The sequence below is a fragment of the Hydra vulgaris genome, chromosome 05 (genome assembly GCF_038396675.1).
Source record: "Hydra vulgaris chromosome 05, alternate assembly HydraT2T_AEP".
Lineage (NCBI taxonomy): Eukaryota > Metazoa > Cnidaria > Hydrozoa > Anthoathecata > Hydridae > Hydra > Hydra vulgaris.
The window spans coordinates 27,968,322-27,992,079 of NC_088924.1; the positions used below are offsets into that span (position 1 = coordinate 27,968,322).

Genomic DNA, 23,758 nt, shown 5'->3' on the forward strand with positions numbered 1-23,758 from the left:
CAGTTAAAAAAAATGAATATTAAATATAGAAAACGTGAAAAGACTCCAAAATACACTATAGAACAACAAATAAAAGCAAAGAAAAGAAGCAGGAAACTAGTTAACCAACTCTATAACACAAAATCGCTTCTAGTCATCGATGACGAAAAACACTTTTGTTTTGCAGGGGACAACATGCCTGGAAATTCTGGATATTACACAAACAACAAAAAGACATGCCCAGAAAGTGTTCGTTTTATAGGAAAAGAGAAATTTCAAAAAAATTATTAATGTGGATAGCCATATCTGACCGTGGTATGTCCAATCCATTGTTTCGCACTTCCAAGGCTGTAGCGATCAATTCATCAATCTATATTAATGAATGTTTAGAAAAACGACCTCTTCCATTTATTCACAAGTATCATGGAGACTTGAACTATTTATTTTGGCCAGATTCAGCAAGTTCTCATTATTCTAAAGATTCTCTAAATTGGATGGACCAATATGTCTATTACGTTGATAAAGAATCCAATCCCCCAAATGTGCCTCAAGCACGACCAATTGTAAAATTTTGGGGTACATTTGGCACAGAAAGTTTACAAGGGAGATTGGCAAGCTTCAACAGAGCAAGTTTTGATTGATCGCATTAAACTAAAACTACAAGAAATTGATTTAAACTTTTTACAGTCGCATATGAAAGGGCAAAATTGAGATCAATTGCAGATGGTGGTGTTTTTTCATATAAAAAATAATATATTTTTGTTAAAAGATAAATGCTTTATTTAAAAAAAAAAATAATAGTAGTTTGTTTTTTTATTTATAAATAAGTTTTTATTTTGTCCGATAACTTCCGCATCAGCCGTTATGAGGTAAAAATAACTTCATAATCATTGTGTTTAAAAGAGTCAGAGACAGTTTTATTTTTTAACACACTCAGTAAACTCTTGATAAGTCAAGCTTCCAAGGGATCAAGAAAATGGTTTGGGTTAGCAAATGTTCAAATTACTGAGAAAAAAACTTTTACCAATAAGTAAAAATAGTTCTAAAAATAAATTTATAATAAAGAAAAAGGAAAAAAAAAACATTAATTAAAAAATTAGCTTATGTCACCCATTATGTCTCAGCTTCAAAGTAATACCTCTGTCAAGTGAAATTGAGAGTATATTGATCTTTTATTGAATATTTTTACCACTAAGACTGAAGGTCATATAGTCATACAATATTTGCAATGCCTCCTGAATATCACTAAATTTGAGGCAAACTGGGTCTATAACACCTATATTGCCATTATCTTTCTTGTCATCAGCATGATTTTCATTCACTGCTTTTTTAATTTTTCTATGAACTGTTTATCTCTTAGTAAAGCTACTGTTCTCATTAGACATTCTTCAGTTGGACTTTCATTTTTCAGTTAGACTTTCATTTTTCAGTTAGGCTTTCATTCTTCAGTTAGACTTTCATTCTTCAGTTAGAATTTCATTCAGTTGTATCTTGTAGGTTAAAAGTTTTTTTGTTTTGAATAAATAATAGAATTTTTGTTGTCATCTGATGCTCTTCTAAAATTCCTGTTTGTGCAAAACAATTAATATGTTAGAGTTAGCTTTTAGCCTTTGAATCAGCAATTTAAATTTACTTATGACCAATAGTAGTTTAATCACCCAATGCTACTGTTGTTATCATTTAAGTAAGACTAATTTTCCTCCTGTTTTTTCCTTTGTATTTTTCCCTTATGCAAGCCTCATATCCAAATGTCAGTGTTTTTCCCTTATGCAAGCCTCATATCCAAAATTATTTGTCTTAGTAGTATAAAAATTTTAATTATCTTTTTTGCAAACAAGATTGTTGCAAAATTTGGTAATCCTCAAATGCTATCATGTTCTTGCATTTACAAGCAATTTACGGATCTTATTCACACCTTGTCTAATCCTACACAACCCTAAATAAAATCAATTAGATTCAAATTTGGTGATTGAGTCAGCCAGAGCAATAAATACACTTTTTTTCTTTCATCTATGCTTGGATTGAACTAACTGAGTGAATATATGTCATATGTTGTTGAAACTGCCACTATTCGCTACAATCAATCAACATGTCTGCTGATGCGGAACCATACAGTTCTCTAGAGTCTCTATTTAGGTGTGTTGATTCAGCCAGTATAATTGTTACACTCCTATTCCATTACTATTAAAGCAGCCCCAAATACCAGATCTAACAACCTCAGTACCAGTACAACCTCAATAACAGTACAACCTCAGTACAACAAATACCACATCTTACAACCTCAGCACCAGTACAACCTCAGTACAGCATAGCAAATACTATACTTTTTAGATTTGAATATTTAAGCAAGTGTTTAATGGGTGCAAATTGTTACAAAAGGTAGCAAAAGTGGTAAAAAGCCAACTGAACAACTAGTGGTTGCTATTGCAAGCATGAATGACCTGCACAATAGAGAGAAGAGAAAAAGAAATTTAATTGTTTTTTAATTCCAGAATCAACTCAAACATTTAAGAGAAATGAAGATGAAAAAAAGATAACAGATGTTTTTGATTTTATTGGCAAAGTAGATATTAAACTAGTTTATACCAGAAGACTTAGATCAAAAGACAAAACAAAGCCTGGTCCAATTTTAATTGAGCTAAATAAACTATCCATTAGAAATCGAGTTCTTTTAGCAACAAAAAAATTAAGAAACAGTATTGATTATAAACAGATTTATATAAGTCCAGATCTAACTGAAGCCAAAAGACAACTCAATCTCCAGCTAAGACAAGAAAGAAACAAACTCATTTCGATATGTTATCTGTGGTAACCAATTGCAAAAGTTCAAGAAGAATCAAAACTGTACTTAAAACTCCTTTATTACCTGGAAGCATAACAGAACTCAATTGTATTTATTTGAATGCTACCTCACTGGAAAATAAATTAGATGAATTAAAGGTTGTAACTAGTTTGTATTGTCCAAAAATTGTTGGAGTAATCAAAACATAACTCTAAAATAACTCAATTGTAAATATTCCTGGGTACAATATATACAGATATGAACTGTTGACAGTAGAGGTGGCAGTGTATGCTTATATATAGAAAATTCAATAGATTCGAATGAGCTGGTCGACACTGATTATAGTATTAGCATAATCGAACAAGTTAGGGCAGTAGTTTATTTTGGCCAAGATGAGTACCTAGTTGGTTGTCTATACAGACCAAATTATTTTGTTGATATGGTAGATTTTAACAAAATTTTTAAGATAGCAAGAAGATATGTTGATGTTAGTGCCTATAAAGATGTACTAATTATGGGTGATTTCGATTTCCTAGCTAATATATGGTCAAATGGTAGTATAGCATCAATTTGAAATGACAGTGGCATAGGACATAAATTCTAAAAAACTTCAAGTGATACTTTCCTCTATCAACATATAAACATACCAACTTTTCAATTGGCTAATGGCTCAACCTCAAATGTTCCAGATTTAATATTCACAACAGAATCTGGTAGTGAATATACTGTTGATCCAAGATTTGTGCTTGGTGACATAAACAAAGGTCATCAAATTATTTAATTTATATTGGTCCTAAAAAATAAAGTTAGCAGATTAGCTTATAGTAACTTTAAGTTTTTGTATAGCAAAGCTAAATTTGATAAAATCTCTGATTTTATGTACAGTATCAATTGGGTAAAGTTGTACAAAAACAAGACAGTGCAAGACATGTACAACAAATTGTACCACTGAAGTATGCAATTTGTTTGATGGAATGATGTTAAACTGACAAAAGAATATAAGCAGTTTGCAAATTAGTTAAAACAGAAATATACAATGCTAGACTTTTATTTGAAAAGAATCTAGTGTTAACCTCTAAATTTAATCCTAAACTGCTATATAAGTATTTAAACAGTACAAATTCAATAAAAGATTCAATAAAGGCCATGAGAATGCCTAATAATGATTTATCCCATGAACCAAATAAAATTGTAAACTGCCTATATAAAAATTTTCAGGATGTCTTTAATATAGAAGAAAAAGAATACCTTCACCTTTTCATCTCGAATTAAATGATGTAATTAAATTTGAAGATATTGAACATGATGATATTAGCTTTGAGTTAGTTTGATCTAAACTTAAATCACTAAAAGACAATAAATCACCTGAAGCTGATAAACTTTGTTCAATAGTCCTCAGGAATTGTGCTATATCGTTTACTTTATTACTAGCTCTTATATTATTTAGAGAATCGCTTAAAACCAGTCAACTGCCAATCCAGTTCAAGTCAGGAAATGTAGCACCTATATATAAAATAGGTGACAAAACAATGGCCAGCAATTATGGCCCTATTTCATTAACTTCAATTTTTTTCAAAATATTAGAACCTATTATAAGAGAAAGAATTGAAAAACATCTCTACGAAAACAATTTACTAACAATCCAACAGCATGGTTTTGTAAAAGGCAAATCTTGCCTTAAGATGTTAGAGACTCTTGAATTTATTTCTTTGTGTAACAGCAATGGTATACCTGTTGATATAGTAATACTAAACTTCGCTAAAGCTTTTGATAGTGTTCCTCACAAGAGACTCTTTGCTAAATTGAATGCATACGGTATTAATGGCTTAGTTCTAAAATGGATGGAAGCTTTTCTAAATAATAGAAGACCAAGATTAGTTCTTAATAGGGAAAAGTTGTTTTTGAGTGGGTTGAAATTTTAAGTGGCGTGCCACAAGACTCTGTTATTGGACCTTTAATGTTTATTATATACATTAATGATCTGCCAAGTAAATTAATGAGTAAATGCAAATTGTCTGATGATACTAAGATTTTGCCCAAGATAATTTCAGATGAGTGTACCTCAAGTCTACAGATTTAAATATATCATTTAAATGGACAGAAGACTATTTTTTAAAGTTTAATGTTAATAAATGTGTAGTAATGCACTATGGAGTAAACAACAAAAAGAAACCTCTATATATTAATGGTATAAAGCTGCCAGAATCAAAAGATCTAGGTGAAATATTTTCTAAAAATCTCAAGTGGAAAGATCAAGTTATTTCTGTAACAAATAATGCAAATAGAATGTTAGGTTGAATTAAAAAATTGTTTGCAAGATTGGACTGTCATTTACTTAAATCACTATATGTAACCTTTGTCGTCTTTTTCTAAAGTTTTCAGTACCAGTATGGTCTCGTATCAAAAAGGTGACTGTAAAGTAATTGAACAAGTTCAGCGTCGAGCCACCAAACTGATTAAATCAATTAGGTGTTTTAGTTACGACGTTCGATTAAAAGTTTTGAAATTGACAACTCTAACTAAACGTAGAAAAAGAGGTGATATGATCCAACTATTTAAAATAATGAACAACATTAATAAAACAGAAGATAACATACAAACTGTTCAAAACCATATTAGAGGTCACTGTTTCAAGTATTATAGGGAAACAACAAAAAATCTGCAAAGACATAATTTCTTTTACAATAGATCGGCAAACTTATGGAACTCATTGCCTTTAAATCTAATTAAATCATCGCCTGTAAACTCCTTTAAAGCAGGATTCGACTGCTGGATGAACAACAATCGGTTGAAGCGGCTGTCACAGTGTGCTTAAAAGCATGCTCACTGGTCGATCCAGTTACAGCAACAAATATTAACTAACTGTGTTTAAAGAAAGACATTTTTCATGGTATTTGTTAAGTGTGTTATTAAGTTCACAATAAATTAACAATTGATTGGCTTTTAATTGAAGTCCTGCATAACTATTAATGGCACTTCCTGTATTAATTATTTTTTAATTACTTCTGACTCAATTCTATAAAATTTTTAGTTTTCTTACTATTTCTCTGAATATAGAACCTTCTATGTTCAGAGAAATAGAAAGAAAGTTAAAATAATACAAAAAAGAAAAGAAAATAATTAATAGACATAATGTCAACTAGTGCTACCATTATTATTAGTTATTAGTTGTAGAGAAAAAGTTTTCCTGTCATGCAAACATTAAAATGTTTTGCAAATACGGTTACTTTTTTATGTTAGAAAAAAAAAAATGAACTAAATATTTTGGCTGTTTCGTGATTTGTGTCATTCACTATCTTATAGCCTGCTGCTGCAAAGGAGTGCTCCTACATTGAATGAGGGTTTGGCATAGGGCAGTTTTCTTTTCTTTCATTATTCTTTGTTTATTTTTTTTTTCTTTCTAAAAACACTGTATGTTATAAAGGTAAATAAATTAGTAAAAATTTGTCATCTATATAGTGTAAATGAGTGTGTGTATGTATGTATATATATATATATTATATATATATATATATATATATATATATATATATATATATATATATATATATATATATATATATATATATATATATATATATATATATAAATCGTTTCAAAGTAAGTCTACAGAAGGATGCTTTTTTTAGTTTAAAAAAATATTAATTATTTAGCTCCTTGTGTTGCTATTAAATGTTTTTCATATAAAAATCAAACATGCAGTGTGGTCAACTCCACTTATGCAAAGTGCTATTGCAAGAATGGTTTTATTTCTTTTGATAATCTTGTAACATGTGAAGGTAATTTTATTATCATTTACTTTTTTTTTTTAAAGTTCATTGATTATTACTAACTATTTTTAACTATAATTTTTTTAAAAGTTCTACTTAAATAACATGCTGTTTATAATTTTATTTTTTACCAAGATATTAATGAATGTTTATCAATATCAAATGTCTGTTACAAGAATAGTCTATGCACAAATTTGATTGGTAGTTTTATGTGCTCGTGCATTGATGGATATAAATTTAAAGATTACTTGAATGGTTGTGTTGGTGTGTAGAGTTTAATTTTTTAGTTTTTAACTGTGTTAACTTTTTTTTTCCTAATACATAATTTACACTTCGAATATTTCTTTTAGACATAAATGAATGTGAAACATCGTGTAATGCTCCTAACACAACTTGCATTAATACAATAGGATCGTATGAGTGTCGCTGCAATATTCCAGGTTCCTTTTATAACACAACATCAGGTTTATGTCAAGGTATGTTTAAATTTTTTCCTCAATTCATTTTTTTTTAATTTAAGAACAAGAAAAGTGTATTAGTTAATAAAAATTTAAAATTGGAATTAGAATTGAGAAATGGAAATAGATGTAAGAATTAGCTGGTTTTAAGATTTTGTAAATGAAATAAGACTGCATTGTAAAATTTAAAAGTATATTATTCAGATATTATAGTGGTAAGTTTAGAGCAGCCGTAGCACAGTAGTTAACGGACTTGTCTCAGAAGCTAGAGACCCATAGTTCAGTGCTATCTTCGGGTAAGTTTTAGTGTGAACATCCTTTCAAATGCTCTTCCAGAGCGCTCTGTGATAAAACCATAAAGACTTCTTGGGTACTTAAAATAAAAAAGTTTATGTAATATATTCAGATATTATAGTGTTAAGTTTATTAGATCATAGGTTGTTAAGTTTGTTAGGTATTAGAGTATTAAATTTAATAGATCATAGATTATTAAGTTTATGAGATCATAGATTATTAAGTTTTTTACTTTTACATGTTTGTTTTTTTGTTTTTTTTAGTTTTATTACCTAACCAATAAAGTTGTTTTGTTTTGTTAAAATAAATTTATAAGGCTTGTTAGATGTTTTTCCTTTTGACGTTTTAAATGAATTTTAAAGATCTAAATGAGTGCAGTTCAACTAAACCATGTGATTCAGTTAGAGGGATATGTTATAATCAAAACATATTTGAGACTGGTAAACCTTACAATTGTTCTTGTCCAAGTGGATGGGAGTTGTCAAAAGATGGAAACAATAGTTGTGTTGGTAAGTTGTTTTAGTGCACATTTCCCCTATTGGATTTTTACTAATAAGATAAAACTGTAGTGGTACAGATAAAAAGTATATTAACTTAACCATCTGTTATAGTATACACATATATGTATTGTTATATACACATTATATAAACAGCAACCTGTTGTGCTACAACCAATCCCATCACAATTTTAAAAGGTTTTTAATTGTTTAAACTCTTTAATGCTTTTTTTTGTTTGTTTTTATTTTCCAGTCATTTCAATAATTTATAAAAATTAGATATCCTAATTATTTTTCTTTCTACTTCTTTCAGGTTACACTTTTATACTTATAAAAGTTATTTAATTTCAGTCTATTTATAATTTATTTATAAAAATCTGAATCTTTATTTTATTTATATTCTTATTTGATTTTTAGAATTTAAAATTTTAAAATATTAGTTGTACACACTGTCAAGGATGAAATATGACTGCTTCATTTTGCTACCTTGATTCCACTCTTTACTACCCTATTCGCTACCATAATTCCACCCGTTACTATCATGATCCACCATTCACTGGTTTCATTCATGGGTAAAATATATTTTTTATATTATTTCCAGATAGTTCCAAAATACTGATGCATTGATTTTTTGTCTTGCTTACTGATACTACTCCAAGATTTTAAATAAAATAGAAAGTTTTTTAACACAGTAGAAGACTGTATGCATCACTCGTATTACATAACATCTTTGTAGATCTAGATACGAATTTCTCTATTGGTTGATTTTACCTGCAACTTATTCTAGGGTTTTATAAATTCAGAAAAAACCCAGAAAAATAGTAGTGGTAGCTATAAAGTGACCGGGGTCCCAGCCCTAGCTAAAATTGGCACTTTTTACAAACCCAGCCCTGACAAATTATTAGACTTAGCAGAGGTTAATAACCGGGGCTAGGAAAAAATTTATGAATATAATATAAAAACTATTGTTATAAATTTATGCATACATTTACATGCATATATTAAGTTTATGCATACATTTAATATTTATCTATATTTAAACTTATTCACTCCCGACAAGATTGCAAAAATTGCAGTTTGTAAGATCAGGAAAACATGAAGATGGGTGAGAGTTTTAAGGTTTAGTTGATGTGCAAGGAATAAACCAAATAAATAAAAAATTTTATTGCATGGAATGACAGATACAGTAAAAGGATACAACTTTGTTGAATGACAAACCAAGTGAGAATGAGTTTTGGTTGATCAAACTATATATGATAGCTCATTTCAGCAGCAACTAGAGATACAATGATGAGAGAGTGGCTCAAGCTTTGCAGATAAAGCAGGTCTAGCTTCTTGTTCTAAGCAATCATAAAGTGAAGACTTTTTATAAAGACAAGAGTATAATGTTGAGTTGTCAGCAAATAGAGCCACTTTAGATGTAAGTTAAAACTTAACATTGCTAGTAATAACTGTTTTGGATGCCTCAACTGGAGGAACAATCAAAGTTTTTCAACAAAAAGAAGGTCAACCGTTCAAGTGTAAGCAGACAATGTGATCATGATGATGATTATGTTGATCATGATGATGTTTATATTTAAGTATTCATGCATGTAAGTATGCATACATATATATAAAATATAACATGTATACATACATATAAGTATAAACACATATATATAAAATATAACAAAGTATACATGCATATAAGTATACATACATATATATAATATATATCATGAATTTTGAATAAAAATAATATACTTCTGGCTGTATCAATGTTTATGTATTCTCGGTTACAAACCCCACCCCAGCTATTTTTTAGCAAACCCAGCCCTGGTCAAATTTGAACCCCGATTACTTATTAGTGGTAGCTTGTTTGCTTTGTAAGAAAAAAATCCCAAGTTTGATTCCCATCATATCTCTGTTTTTCTGCACTACTTTGTTTGTCTAGATTCATTTCTCAGTTATAAAGTTGAGAATGGGTTATAAAAATATTCGAAAAAATAAAAAAATAGCAGTGTAAAGAAGAATGAATAGCTTCTTTGATTGCAGTAGCTCCTTGGTCTTGGGGAAGTAAAGTTTTAAAAAAACTCATGAGCCAAAATTATTGAATGTAATGGAGAATACAATAATTTTACATTTAAAAAAATGTTCTCCAGAAACTTCTTTAATTGTTGATACTAACTTGAGCATTCTAATAATTTTACAAGCTAACTTTAGGTACGTAACCTAACCTTACATTTAAAAATAAAAATGAAAAGGTAACTCAAATTTGTTTGTTGTTATGCATGGTTAATCAAAAAACTTTCAAGCAGATTAATTTCTTACGTATTTTATAAAGAAAGTAACACTCTATATTATGAAACAAAATGACTATTTTCAAGAAATAAAAATGCAAAATTATGTTTTAAATTTTGTCTGCTTAAACTTGATTGGCTGACCTTTTTGTTGAAAAACTTTGATTGTTCCTCCAGTTGAGGCATCCAAAACAGATATTACTTGCAATGTAATGTGTTCCGATAAATATATATCTTGAATAGTGTCAGGTTTTCTTGATAGTTAAAATATTAATATGAATAAGGCAAAATAATACCAAGTTGAATGAATAAGACAAACGACTGCCAAATAGATTAAAGAAAGTTACAGAGTAGTTTGTTTTGTTTTGAGGATTTTGTGTATTTCTAATAATACTTAATAACCTTTCTATCATCCTGTAATAGATTAAAGACATGGGACATAAATATCAAGATATCTTCAAGTTTCGAGTCATAGTCTTAAAATTTTATATTTTCAATTTCTTTTATGGGTATTTCCTTGGGAGAGACTATTTATCTGTCAGTTTTTAAAGTATAGCAGTGCTTTGTGCTTTTTTGTTCTGAAACTATAACTTTTTTTTCTAGATATTAATGAGTGTTTAACATCGTGTAGTGGAGTAAATGCTTTTTGCATCAATACAATTGGTTCCTATAAATGTTCTTGTGCTGTTGGTTTTTCATTAAATGCTTCTTCACAATGTCAATGTAAGTAAAATTGCTTGTTGAGGTTTTCTTGTAAAAATTCAGATATTTTTATTTTTTAAATTTGATTTAGTAAACAACTGTAGTTGTCCTTTAAATTCCAAATGCACAATGAATGATAATTTTGGTTGCACATGTGATTTTGGTTATTCATCTAACTATATGTCTAACTGTGAAGGTAAAAAATTTTATTTAAATAGTTTCTTTGAATTTGTAACATGTAACCAAGTTTATGCAGTTTATGCAAAATAGTTTATGCAAAACCCCGCTCAACTTGTTTCTCCGCACAGTGGCCTTGTTCGTCAAGGTTCGTGTTTCGGAGTTATAGAGTTGAGAGAGGGTTATAACCACTATTAAGTAGCCTCCTAATCTGTAGTGGCTTTATTGGCCTTGAGGAGGGGAATAACAAAAAAACAAAAACAAAAAAAGATTAGATAAGTTTACAAACTAATGTGATAAAAAATAATAATAACAAAAAAAGTTTACAAACTAATGTTGAATTGTTCTTTGAAACCATCTTTGTTACTTACATGACAATGTAATCAGTTCCTAAAGATTAATTCAAGTTGTTTTTTTTTATTAGTTAAGCTTTTTTTTTTCAGTAATGGATCAATGTGAAGGTACAAAAAATTGCATGAAACCTCATCAGTTCTGTCAAAATGTTTATGGCAATTTTAGTTTTATATGTTTGTGTCGTGATGGTTACCAAAAATTAGGAGATGACTGTATAGGTTTGTTACAATTTATTCTTAAAACTGTTTGAAAACAAGGAGGTGAGTGTAGACTTGATGCTTTTGCTACAATTTCATTCCTAAAACTGTTTAAAAACATTCTAAGCATCATACCTCTGAATTCATTTTTACATTTACAGTGTTTACAATTTAAGTTTATGTAATTTTATATGAAAACATGAAAGTAACTTAAGTTTAAAAAAAGTTCTATTAAAATATTTTCTTTTTATTTAGCAATTAATATGAGTGTGTGCAATCAGTCTTCAATGAATAATATATCTTTATGCCCTTTTAATCAACAATGTTTTGATACAAAATCAAGTTTTGAATGTAGATGTCTGACTGGTTATGAAAAAATTGAATCTGGACAATGTCAAGGTTTCTTCTTTTTTTCAGTCTTATGTAAATTATTTAATGAGTTTAGAAACATATGCAATGTTTTAATTTTTGTCTTTCTGTTTTTTGAATAATTTGGCTGTATTGTTGAAATATTTAAAAAAAAAATTTTTACTTAATGATGGTTTTTTAAAAAATTACTTATGCAAGACACTAAAATTATTCAAGTAACTTGGTAACTAGGATGCAAGCTACTTTTATAATCCTTATGTTCTAAATGTATTTTTATTTATTAGATATAAATGAGTGTGAAAGAAATGTTTTAGCTTGTCAACCTAATGCTGATTGTATAAACACTAATGGGAGTTATTACTGTAAATGCAAAGAAGGTTATGTTGGAACAAATGTCAGTAATACATCCATGATGCTCTGCTACAGTATATAATTTTCTTGATATTTAAATATTTATTTAAATAGTTTTTCATTTTATTTTAAGTAATTTAATAATAATAACATCAATGAAAATAGTAAATATAAATCAACATTGTTGATGTTATGTTTAAATTATGATAGGTACCAATACCTGTTATACTAGGTACCAGTATCTGTTATATTAGGTATGTTCTTCTTGGCAGTTTGTATTTTTGGTTTTCAGACTTATCATAACGATTATTTTAATTGAATCTTTATGCACTTCATTTGCAGTAATATATCTTTATGCACTTCATTTGTAGTAATATATCTTTATGCACTTCATTTGCAGTAATATATCTTTATGCACTTCATTTGCAATAATATATCTTTATGCACTTCATTTGCAGTAATATATCTTTATGCACTTCATTTGCAGTAATATATCTTTATGCACTTCATTTGCAGTAATATATCTTTATGCACTTCATTTGCAATAATGGAATCAACTTGTGTTGACTAGAAATGATCTAGTTGTGATTTTGTAGAGTCAATTAATATACATATATCTAAATGTATATACAATGCTAGTCGCTTGTTCCCAGCAATCATTATAATAATATTATTCTAATAATTAATGAATTAAATGATATATTTACTTTTTTTAAAATGCTTTTATTAAAAGTAAGAAGTATTAAAACCTAAGTTAAAGAACCAATTTATTTATAAAATCTTGTTTTTACAAAATTTAAGCAAGTATAAAATCTGTCTTCTGTAAAATTTAAGTATAAAATTTGATGTTTAATAAAAATCTATTGATAGCACCCTATTGATAGCACCCAATAAAAAATATGACTACAAATCCTTTTTATTTTAACTAATAGTGTTGTTCAGACTTAAGATAAGACTTGCGATAAGACTTGCAGTTTTTAGTTATTGTTAAGCTAGGAATTAGACCATGCTTTTTGCTAATTAAGTAGCAGTTAGTTATAATTACTTAAATTCAAGAATTCGTGTTATTTCTTTTTTGTTTTTTACAAAAACTAATTTTTAATTAAGTTAGTAAAGTTTCTTTTAACTAAATAAATAAGTTTTAAATTACCAAAATTAATGATTTTTAAAGATGTTATTTTTTAGTTATTTTTTAATTAAAACTTTTTGTGATAATGATAAAGACAATGATATTGCCATCATCATTATCTATATAAATAAATGAGTTCACATCAATACATGAATTACATTAAGTTTGAAAGAGATTTCTAATTATTTTTCATATTGCTTTTTATTGATTTATAAATAATGGTGTGGAGAATAAAAAAAGGTCTTCACTTATACTGTTTAAACAGGTGTGGCTATGCAAAGGCATATTTCTTAAAAATTAATTTTTTTTTGTTGTTATAATAAAAAACAGTTATAATTACACCTTTATATTTAAGTTGTAACTTAAAATTAATAAACTATTTTATAATGTAGTAAAATTATTTGTTTAACTTCAAGTAATTTTTTTAGCAACTAGTGTTTGGAGTTCCTGGGAACAAATTGGTATTTGCACTGAGCGGTGTTCAACAAACGAAAATCAAGGAAGATTGAAATTTCAAAGATTTTGCAAAGCAATTGATTTTAGCAGTTGTAATGGAGATTTTTTCAAGGAAGAGATATGCAACTCTGAGTTATGTGACAATAGTAGGTTGTTTTTTAATGTTACTATTGTTAAAATTTTTGCTATCATTCTGATATACTGGACTTAATAACAAAAATTTAATTAAAAGAAATATGCTGAACCAAAATTATTTTTTTGAAAATCATTCAACTGAAAATTTAAATATTGTATGTACCTATTTATTTATTTTAAATGAACCAGTCCAATTAGTTCATTAAAGAGATTTTGATTGCTGTTTAAACAGCAGCTAATTAAATTGAACTCAAATCAACATTTGTAGAAAAAGTGGACACGATAGGACAAAATGTATTTTTTTTTTTTCTTTTAAAACATATATTTCGCCATTCATTAGTTATTTTTAAACTGCAGTCAATAAAAGAAAAGAAAATTTAAGATTATATTTTAAGAAATAAAGATGATATGAAAAAAATCTTTAAAAATCAAAAAGATCAATTTGGTTACAGCTCTAAAAAAAAAGTGAAAGTTTGTCTCTTAATCTCTGTGCTTAGGTTGCATCTTGTTAAAATAAAAATTTTATAAATCTGAGAAAATTTTTAAAATGATCTGTTTTATCATTTTATGTAAGTGCTTCGTTTTATTATTTATTTATTTTTTAATGATTTTATAATAAAAAAGATATTATAGATTAAAAGCTCTCATAGTTAAAAATAAATGCTTTTTTTATATTGGTATTATCAGATTTTTCTCTAACTATGCCATTCGACATTATAGATAATTATTCGACTAAAAAAATATAGACATTCGACTATGTCATTATAGATAATTATTCGTCTATAAAAATAAAAAAATTCGACTATAACAACATTAAACAATTTTTCTCTATTACATCGAGTTTTAACTAAAAAATTTAATTTTAAAGTCAAGCATAATGTTCTAAGAATAATAGATTTTTAAATGTTCTTTTATTTTTTCACAAAGTTCTTCAAGTTGTTTCACAAGTTCTTTTACTTTTTACACAAAGTCCTTTAAAATTTTTCAAAAACCTTTATCTATTTTCAATTGTTATAGATTTTGTTACTAAATTTTTAAATTAATTTTAAAAGTCATCAATTTTTTTAAAAAAAATTTTAGTTTTTAATCAGAAAATAGATTGTTTCTCTCCCTTATCAAACTGAGGTTCGATCTCAAAACTGACCAGTAAGAAAAAGTGTTTCACAACTTTTAGTTCTTTACTGCTTTGAGACTGCTTTTTTCCTGTTTTTAATGACTTATCTAGTCTAAAAACACAAAGTATGAGTTTCTTTTTAGTAGCATAAACATTAATTTTTAAGTCCGCATTTTTCAAGTTCACATTTCTGCATTTTTTCTGCATTTTTTTTTTCTCCTATAGTAATTTGTAGTTTAATTAAATTTAATTAATTAAAACTCTTGATCAATGTGTAATTATTTTTAATCGTTAATATCATTTGAATTTTTAATATATTTTTTTTATTATTTACTACAATATGCTAAAACTAACATACAACTAGAAACTAACATATAGAAGTACGAAAAATGATACATACGATATTTTGTTTTTTCTAGAAATTGCGATTTTGAAGTCAATTGATTGCCAAAAGTGGCCATACATGCAAGCTGATCTCATTGGTCAATCTGTTTCAAATGACGAAACTTGGTTAAAAAAACTCAGAACTTGGGGAGGTTGGAAAGCAAAAAGTAACAATTACCAATAGTTGTTAAAAATAATTTTTTTAATTTTGTAAGTTTTTTAAGGACGATCTTTAATTATGCTAAATTTATGTCTAGCCTGTGGTCAACTCTTAAATGATGCCAGCAACATTGTTAATCAAGATATAGAGAATATAGTTAAAGAAATTAAGCTTTTGCTTAATGACAGAAAGACTCTACGAAAAGTTATTGATTGTAACACTTACAATCAGCAGAAAAATAGTCTTCAAAGACAGTATATTGCTATTTATTCGCGTCTCACAATGTATAGTGCTATCAAAGCTACTTTAAGCAAGTTGAAATCCAGAATTGACGTGAAACTTAACGAATGTACCCATCAATTAAGTGAGATTTGTTTTATTTAAAAATAAAAATAAATTATTTTTTATTTTATTACAATTATTTAAACAAATGTTTATTTTAGCTATGTTTGGTTCTTATGCAAGTTTGTAAAGAACGTGATCAACTTTGATTTATATTAACTGCACCTACTTTTACAGTTTTATTTGCTACTTTTTACGTACTTCTTTACTGATTTCAATAAATCAGTCTATATCATAGTTGTTATTTATAGTGCATTGCTGACGTATGGCCAGAAGGAAAAAAAAACTATATGATTTTTTTAATTTCAAAACGTCTTCTTGACTATATTTTGTAAGGGAATTTCTCTTGTAGCTAAACTTGTAGCTACGAGTAAAAAATCAACGGTTTTTTCCTTAAATTTGTTTTTAAAAGTAAAAGTTGATTGGTTTTAAAGTAAAAGTTAAAGAGGTTTTCTTTTTGTACTACATACTTATATATATATATAATAGAGTATATAATACGCATTATATATATATATATGTAAAAAATATATACATTATATATAAGTATATAATGTAAAATATATACTTTATATATAAGTATATATTCATGTGAAAAAATATATACTTTAGGTGTCTTCATAGATCTAAGTAAGGCCTTTGATATAGTTGATCATATAATTCTACAATGATGGAAAAACAGATAATATGATTTTTACATGCGATGTTCCCCAAGAATCAATTCTAAGACCACTTTTGTTTCTAATTTATGTTATTGACTTAAATAAATTTTTAAATGTTTTTAACACAGTTTTTTTTGCCGATGATACTTGTTTGTTTTATTCTAATGAAGATATTATTTTATCTTCAACAGTAAACAAAAAAACCTGACAAACTAACCCAATGGTTTAAGTTAGAGATTAAGGGAATTAATTGAATCGAACTTTATTTTTAAAGTTCGGGTCCGGTTCGGTTAAATCTAATGTTTGAGTTCGGTTCGGTCCAGTCTTAAATGCAGTTCGGGTTCGGATCAGTTCGTTAAAAATTAAATTTTTTTTGATTTTAATGAAATATTAACAAAACTTTGACAAAAAAACTAAAAAAAATATCTAAGTACAAAAAAGCAAATATTTCAACTATTTTGGGTTACAATGGTTATTTATTTTGAGATTTGAGACTTGTATAGCAACGGTTGCTAATAGGCATTTTTCTAAAAGTTTTTATAATTTGAACTAATTTAATAAAGCGAATATATTTAGGTTGATGGCTAGTATAACCAATAATAGAATAATTTATGTTTTTAATAATTATCTTTTTTTGTTTTTATCTTTATTTGCATTATTTAAAAAATTTTTGTGCTCATTGTTTCCCAGAACTTTTAAGATGTTGACAAAACGCCTTGCAATTTTCCCAAAAGATTAATGTCTACAACTTCAATCAAACATCTAGTAGAACCTTTTTTGTCAGATCAATTTTGGCGCAAATAATTATGATTGTTGTCTTGGATACATTATAACTAAGAGTAGAATAATTGCCCAACTTTGGTTTTAGATTCAAGTTGTTATTTAAACCTAACCTACCTGTTATTTGAGTCTTACGCGAGATCAGTAATATTAAAAACAAAGCATAAAACCCAGTGCCGAGGCTAGGCTACCCATACCTCCCCCTCTCTCTAATTAGGGGAAAGGGTTTCAGCAAATTTAAAACTCCTTAAATATGCAAAAAGGGCTCTTGCATATTTAAGGAGTTTTTTTATTTTAGCAATACTTAGCGGGAAAATTTTGAAACCCTAATAACAGGTTTTTTTGGGGGAGGCCTCTTACCCATTAACCTCGGCACTGCTAAAATCTGTTTTTTGCGGACTCAAAAGTGATAAATTAGAAAAACGAAGTACATACTTTTAAATTGAACCCTCCACCTTCTCATATGAGCGTCCGTACTTTATGGACGACCCCTAATACTTGTGCGGCCGTGGCGCAGTGGTTAGAGCGCTTGCTTTATAAGCAGGAGATCGAGGTTCGAAACGAGCTCTGGATAAATTTTCGCGTCACGGTAAGGAAGGAGGCGTGAACTTCCTGGTTAAATGCACTTCCGCGGTGCTCTGTGACAAGACCGTTAGGACTTCTTGGGGCACCTAAAATAAAAAATAAAAAAATACAATAAAAAGGGAAATGTCATTATTGTTTTTAGGCGTAATTCTTGATAAAAACATTATATGCAGAGAACATAAAATTTTCAAAATATGTTGGTATGTTGAACAAAGTTAAATAATTCTTAAATAAATCTTGTTTAAAATAGATATACCATTCATTTATTCATTGTTACCTAAATTGTTCAAACATTGCTTGATGCACTAACGTTACGAAACTAAGATAACTTCTCTTCTTCGCAAACAAAAACATATTATTAGGATTATTGCAAATAAAAATCGTCTCTCCCATACTAAAATTAGTGTTGTTATCGACTTCAACTAAATTGATTAAAAATCGACAAGTTGAAACTAGTCGACTTTAAAAATCGAACAGACGATTAATCGTTTATGGACTTCCTACTATCGACTAAAAGTCAATTTAGTCAAGTAATAACCTTAAAATCTTTATATCTTTTTAAACAATTTGTTTTTTCAATTTTTTACTTTTTTTACTTCATTTAATAACAATACTAGTATTACAATTGCATTTTGTTTTTGTTTACTCTATTTTTATAAGAATTTTATGAAAAAGTTTTATAAAATTCATTGCAGGTTAGCAATATTTGTACCCTATTAAGCTTTCGATTATGTATTCATTAATTTTTTCTTTTTTTTTTATGTTTACGCTATGCTTGTGATTTTATAAATTAGTTTTGTTATGACTATTAAATAATTCGACTGTCGACTAAGTCAACTAATGTGTTTTCTAAAGTCGACTAAAATCTAATAAATTTTTGAAATCGACTAAGTTGACTAAAAGTTGATTTACTCGAAGTATGGAATGATTTTTTTTTTGAAATAAATAGTTATAAAAATAACTATTTATTTATATAAATAAGTAATTTATATTTCCTTTCTATTTTTTAATATAATATTATTTATATAAAAATGGAGCAAAAAATATAAGAAAATAGCTGCTTCGACAACGGAACAATTTATTTCCAGACTCCAGCGATTTAGAGACGGTTTTAATTACTTGCTATCACTGTGTCACAAAATAACTTTTTATTTGAAACTCTTTTCTCGAGAAAAAAAATTCGGAGGTATGATAGTACAAGGATGCAGGAGTACATTAGAGTTGGTTTTGAAATCTTTCATTATCGTCGGTGAAAGTAAAATTGATTTGAAAATTTTGATTTTTTGGTCTATTGACAAGATTATTAATCAAATGAAATAAAACATTTTTCACATAAAAGTTGTATATTTTTGTCACATATGTTACTAACAAAAAGGAGATTGGAGTTGTAAAAAAAAAGTACCAACTCCAAATCCGACTCTAATCATTGAAATTTTCAGAGTACGACTCCGACTCCACCTTCGACTCCAAAGCAAAATTTTTGAAAAATTCTTTGAATTCTTTCAAAATTATTACGCGATAATTAATTTTTTTTTTTATGAAATATATGAAAATCCTTTGAAAGTTAAATATTTTGTACATGCACGTGCAATATTGAAAAGTTTTACTATTGGAGTCAGAGTTGAGATTTTGTTAGCGACTCCAACTCTGACTCCGACTCCACTAAAAATGTCGCGATTCTGACTCCACGACTCTGATATCAACTCCGACTTCACAGCCCTGCTAACAAAGGTAAACAACCTGTTTAAGAACGAGTTCCTTGGCGTTTTATTGATTTTAAAACTCTGGGAAAGGCCTGAAAACAGTTTCACTGTGCCTTTTGAACAAAATACAACTGCAAAACTATTCAAAATGCCGAATCAAGCAAAAAATGATAAGGACAACAGAAAAACTGTTTTCTCTGTTTAAAAAAAGCTAACAGGCAACTGACTGAATTTATGATTAAACGCTGTCAAGAAGTTTTTGGTCAAGCTATCAACTTTGAAGATCAAAGAGTCCCAATTAACATCTGCAAAAACTGTCAAGTAGGCCTTAGAAAAAGAGACAATCGTAAAGATGTTCAACTTCTGTTACTGCCTGACTTCTAAAACATAAAAAAAGAACCAAATGCCTCTCCTCCAACTAAGAAACTATTCTTCAAGGACTCATTCTTCAGGTGGTTATCGCAAAAAACCTTTCTGAAAATTATGACAATGAAAAGCAGAACATGGGTAAATTGAGCCTTGGGAGATTGTCTATTGTATTGTTATGCAACATGAAGCTTGCAAACTTTATTTATGGTTTGCAGTCTCACTCAAGTGTTCACCCTAGTTCCTTGTGTGACATTGAGTTAAAGAATCTTCATCAGAGTGGAGAGCGCCGAACATTTGACTCCATTCAAACTGATTATACAGGCTTTCAAGCAGCAAGTGCCTAAACAAAAAAAGCCAGGGACTTTCAGAACGTTGTGCATAAGTCAGTTATTAAGAAACTTTCAACAACAACCTTTTTACATAGGGCAATTTGCAGGCAATGAGTGCAGAAAGATTTTACGAAACGTTGACTTGCCTCAACAACTTCCGGTAAAGCATGTTTGTTTTTAGCATTTCCATTCATTTACTCATTCAGAAAAATTGATGCAGTTGTTACATGAAACCTTCATTGGAAATGTTTCAAATGTTTTCAATAGAAGATGTAACTCATTTATTCAAAGCAGTAAGATCGAAAATACAAATAAATTTTTCTTTCACGAACGGTGATGAAATATTTTAAAACCAACTCTAATGTACTCCTTTGTACTTGTACTATCATACTCCCAAAGGTTTTTCTCGAGAAAAGAGGTTTGAATTAAAAGTCATTATGCGACACAGTGGCTAATATCAAAAAGTCATCACAATCATATTTACAATGTGATTGTATAGATGGCATATAGATTTTGGAGCTTCACAATTTAGTTTTGCCCCAGGGCCCTGAGCAAGCACGAATCGGCTCGGGAGAGTAAACAAAAAAACTATGTATTACTTAAAATAGTACATAATGTTGTTATTAAATGAACAAACAAAAACTATTGAAAAGTTAAATTCAATAAAAGAACATAAGAAAGTAACTTTATAGGTACATTTGCTGCTTTGTCTGTAGCGTCTGTATCTCCATGTTCGTCAGCATAGAGGGGCCTGGTGTAGCACCTCTTCATCAAATTATAAGTAGATTATTGTATTTGTATTTTATCACTGAATAATAATAATGAGAATAATTTTAAGATTTTTATTCGAATAAATTGACTTTTAGTTGATTAGTCGGAAGTCCAAAGTCGATTCGGTGCCCTGGGTCAAATTAAATCGCGAAGCTCCAAAATCTAAATGTCATCTATACAACAACACTGTAAATATGATTGTATAAACTTCTAATATTTTTCAAAAATATAAGGTGGTTCCTAAATTATTGGTGTCTAGGAATATATTGTCCCGTCGTCGGAGCGGCCCTGGTCTCATTTTGTTTTGTTCCTTTTTTTTTTTTAAATGATGTAATGTTTAAAAATAGAAAGCGAATATAAGTTACTTTTATTATTTTTATTGTAATTTATTTCAAAAAAAATTTATTCCAATATTTTGACTAAATCAATTTTTAGTCGACTTCAAAAATGTATTAGTCGATTTTACCCGACTTTAGAAAATATGTTAATCGACAGTCGAGTTATTTAAAAGTCAAAACAACACTAAAAAAAATACTTTTTAGTAAACTTAATGTACTAAATGTTTTTAAATTAAATCTTTATCACATATTTATGTTCAAATTTGATAAAAAACCGATGTTATTTAACTCTATATGATAAAAAAATATATCATATAACTTATCAGCACAAGATTTTCAAATAATAATTATAGTCAATTCAAAACCACTAAATTCAGCCACTAAAACACTCAATCACAAACCGTGGACCTAAATTATGAAACTCACTTTTAAACACGACCCTAACCCTAGCGCGAATTTCATAAGTGCGAACTGGCATATGGGCGAATAACGTAAGCGCAAACTGGCGTAAGTGCAAACTAGAATAAGTGCGAATTTGCATAAGTACGAACTTGCGTAAGTGTGAACTTGCATAAGTACGAATTTGCTTATAGTGAACTTGCATAAGTGCAAACTTCTTCAAATCACCAAAAGAGAAAAATTCCCTGCCAATTTCGAAAGTATCTTTGTAGTCAAACATAAAAACGAGTCAAAAATAATTTTTTTATTATTGTTATTTTCGATTAAGGTTTGATTAGCGAGCATGTGTAAGAATACTGCGCGTATCGGAAAAATAGCCATTTTAATTTGGGATTTAGTGTTGAAACAATAACTACGGCCTAATTTATATAAATAAAACATAATGACAATACCGTTATATTTTTTTCATACGAATTATACATTGAGCATAGCGGTAATTACTCATTATAAACATCAGGCGTTATGTTACCTTTATGTTTGAAAACCTGAGATACAAACAGTTACAAAACGGTAAATTAAAAATTTAGCGTTATGTTTACCGTTATGTCAGTAAAACATGTCTTAAGCATTATGTTCACAAAAATTATTTGTATACTTGTTTTTATATGAAAGCCGTTATTTTTTAAGCTTGGTTTCCAATAGTTGTAGAAATGTCGTACAGCAGTTATACAACAATAATGCTTCTTAACGTAAACATTTCTTGCGTAAGTTGCACAACTTAATGTCGGTTGGTCAACAAAATTTATGTTGGAAAACAAAGGTTGCGGAAATGGAATCAAATCAATTTCAGCAACAATTGTTTTACAAAAAAAACGCGCAACTGTTGCACAACATTTCTACAAATGGATTTGCAGACGAACTTGATGCCATTTTACAAGACAAAGAAGACAATCTAAAAGTCACTTTACACGAACAGTTTTGAAAACAGTTTTTAAACTTTTCTCCTCAAAAATGACTCTCAGGGCAAATATTTCAAAACTTCATGGACAATGAGGGTTGACTTTCACGAGTACACGCAAATATTTTGTATAGATTATTATTTTCATGATTGGAACAAGAAATGGGGTTGGGAGTTAAACAATTCGAAAGTTTAAAAATAAGAGCCACCCTTTAATATATATATATATATATATATATATATATATATATATATATATATATATATATATATATATATATATATATATATATATATATATATATATATATATATATATATATATATATATATATACAGTATTGGACAAAACATTTGCAACCAACATCGAACAATGCTAAAACGTGTTCCTAATTTTACATGTCTTAAAAATCAAACGAATTATACTACCACAGCAAACAGTTCAGGAATCTGGAGTCATAGCATGCCATGACATGAGCAATCAGCTGACAGGTGACACCACACAGGCAGAATTTCGTTGACAAGTGCCATTTTGCAGCGGACAAAACAAGAGCAACTTTTTTGGTTTGTTTCATTTTCTTAAGTCTGGTCCGTGTCAACGTCACGGAAGTTTTTTAATAATTAAAGGAAGTATCCAGAAGTTTACAGAAGTTTCCAGAAGCATGCAGAAGCTTCCAGAAGTTTCCAGAAGAAGCATCTGGAAGCATCCAGTAGCATCCAGAAGTATCCAGAAATATTCAGAAACATCCAGACGCATCCAGAAGCTTCCAAAAGCATCGAAAAGAAGCATCTAGAATCTTCCAGAACAGGTTCACACTGGTTCATTTTACTATATAAGAGACATGTAAATCGACATGTAATTCAGTCAGTATATGGAAGTCAATCAGTCAGTATTATCAAGACAGTTTATCGAAGTGAGTTTTATCAAAGTGTTT

General features: G+C 28.4%; 1 protein-coding gene across 4 annotated transcripts in view; it reads left to right on the forward strand.

Moving 5' to 3' along the window:
* LOC136080747 (fibrillin-2-like) overlaps positions 1-16,368 on the forward strand; it is a 177,193-nt gene extending 160,825 nt beyond the window's left edge. For all 4 annotated transcript variants that reach the window (XM_065797796.1, XM_065797798.1, XM_065797797.1 and 1 more), the window contains 13 exons: positions 6,415-6,540; positions 6,667-6,795; positions 6,882-7,007; positions 7,646-7,792; positions 10,663-10,782; positions 10,853-10,957; positions 11,382-11,510; positions 11,745-11,888; positions 12,143-12,283; positions 13,767-13,940; positions 15,463-15,594; positions 15,685-15,951; positions 16,031-16,368. In XM_065797796.1, coding sequence (XP_065653868.1) covers positions 6,415-6,540; positions 6,667-6,795; positions 6,882-7,007; positions 7,646-7,792; positions 10,663-10,782; positions 10,853-10,957; positions 11,382-11,510; positions 11,745-11,888; positions 12,143-12,283; positions 13,767-13,940; positions 15,463-15,594; positions 15,685-15,951; positions 16,031-16,059 — 1,769 coding nt within the window. In that variant the 3' untranslated portion in view covers positions 16,060-16,368. The remainder of the gene's footprint in view (positions 1-6,414; positions 6,541-6,666; positions 6,796-6,881; positions 7,008-7,645; positions 7,793-10,662; positions 10,783-10,852; positions 10,958-11,381; positions 11,511-11,744; positions 11,889-12,142; positions 12,284-13,766; positions 13,941-15,462; positions 15,595-15,684; positions 15,952-16,030) is intronic.
* The last annotated feature ends 7,390 nt before the right edge of the window (positions 16,369-23,758 follow it).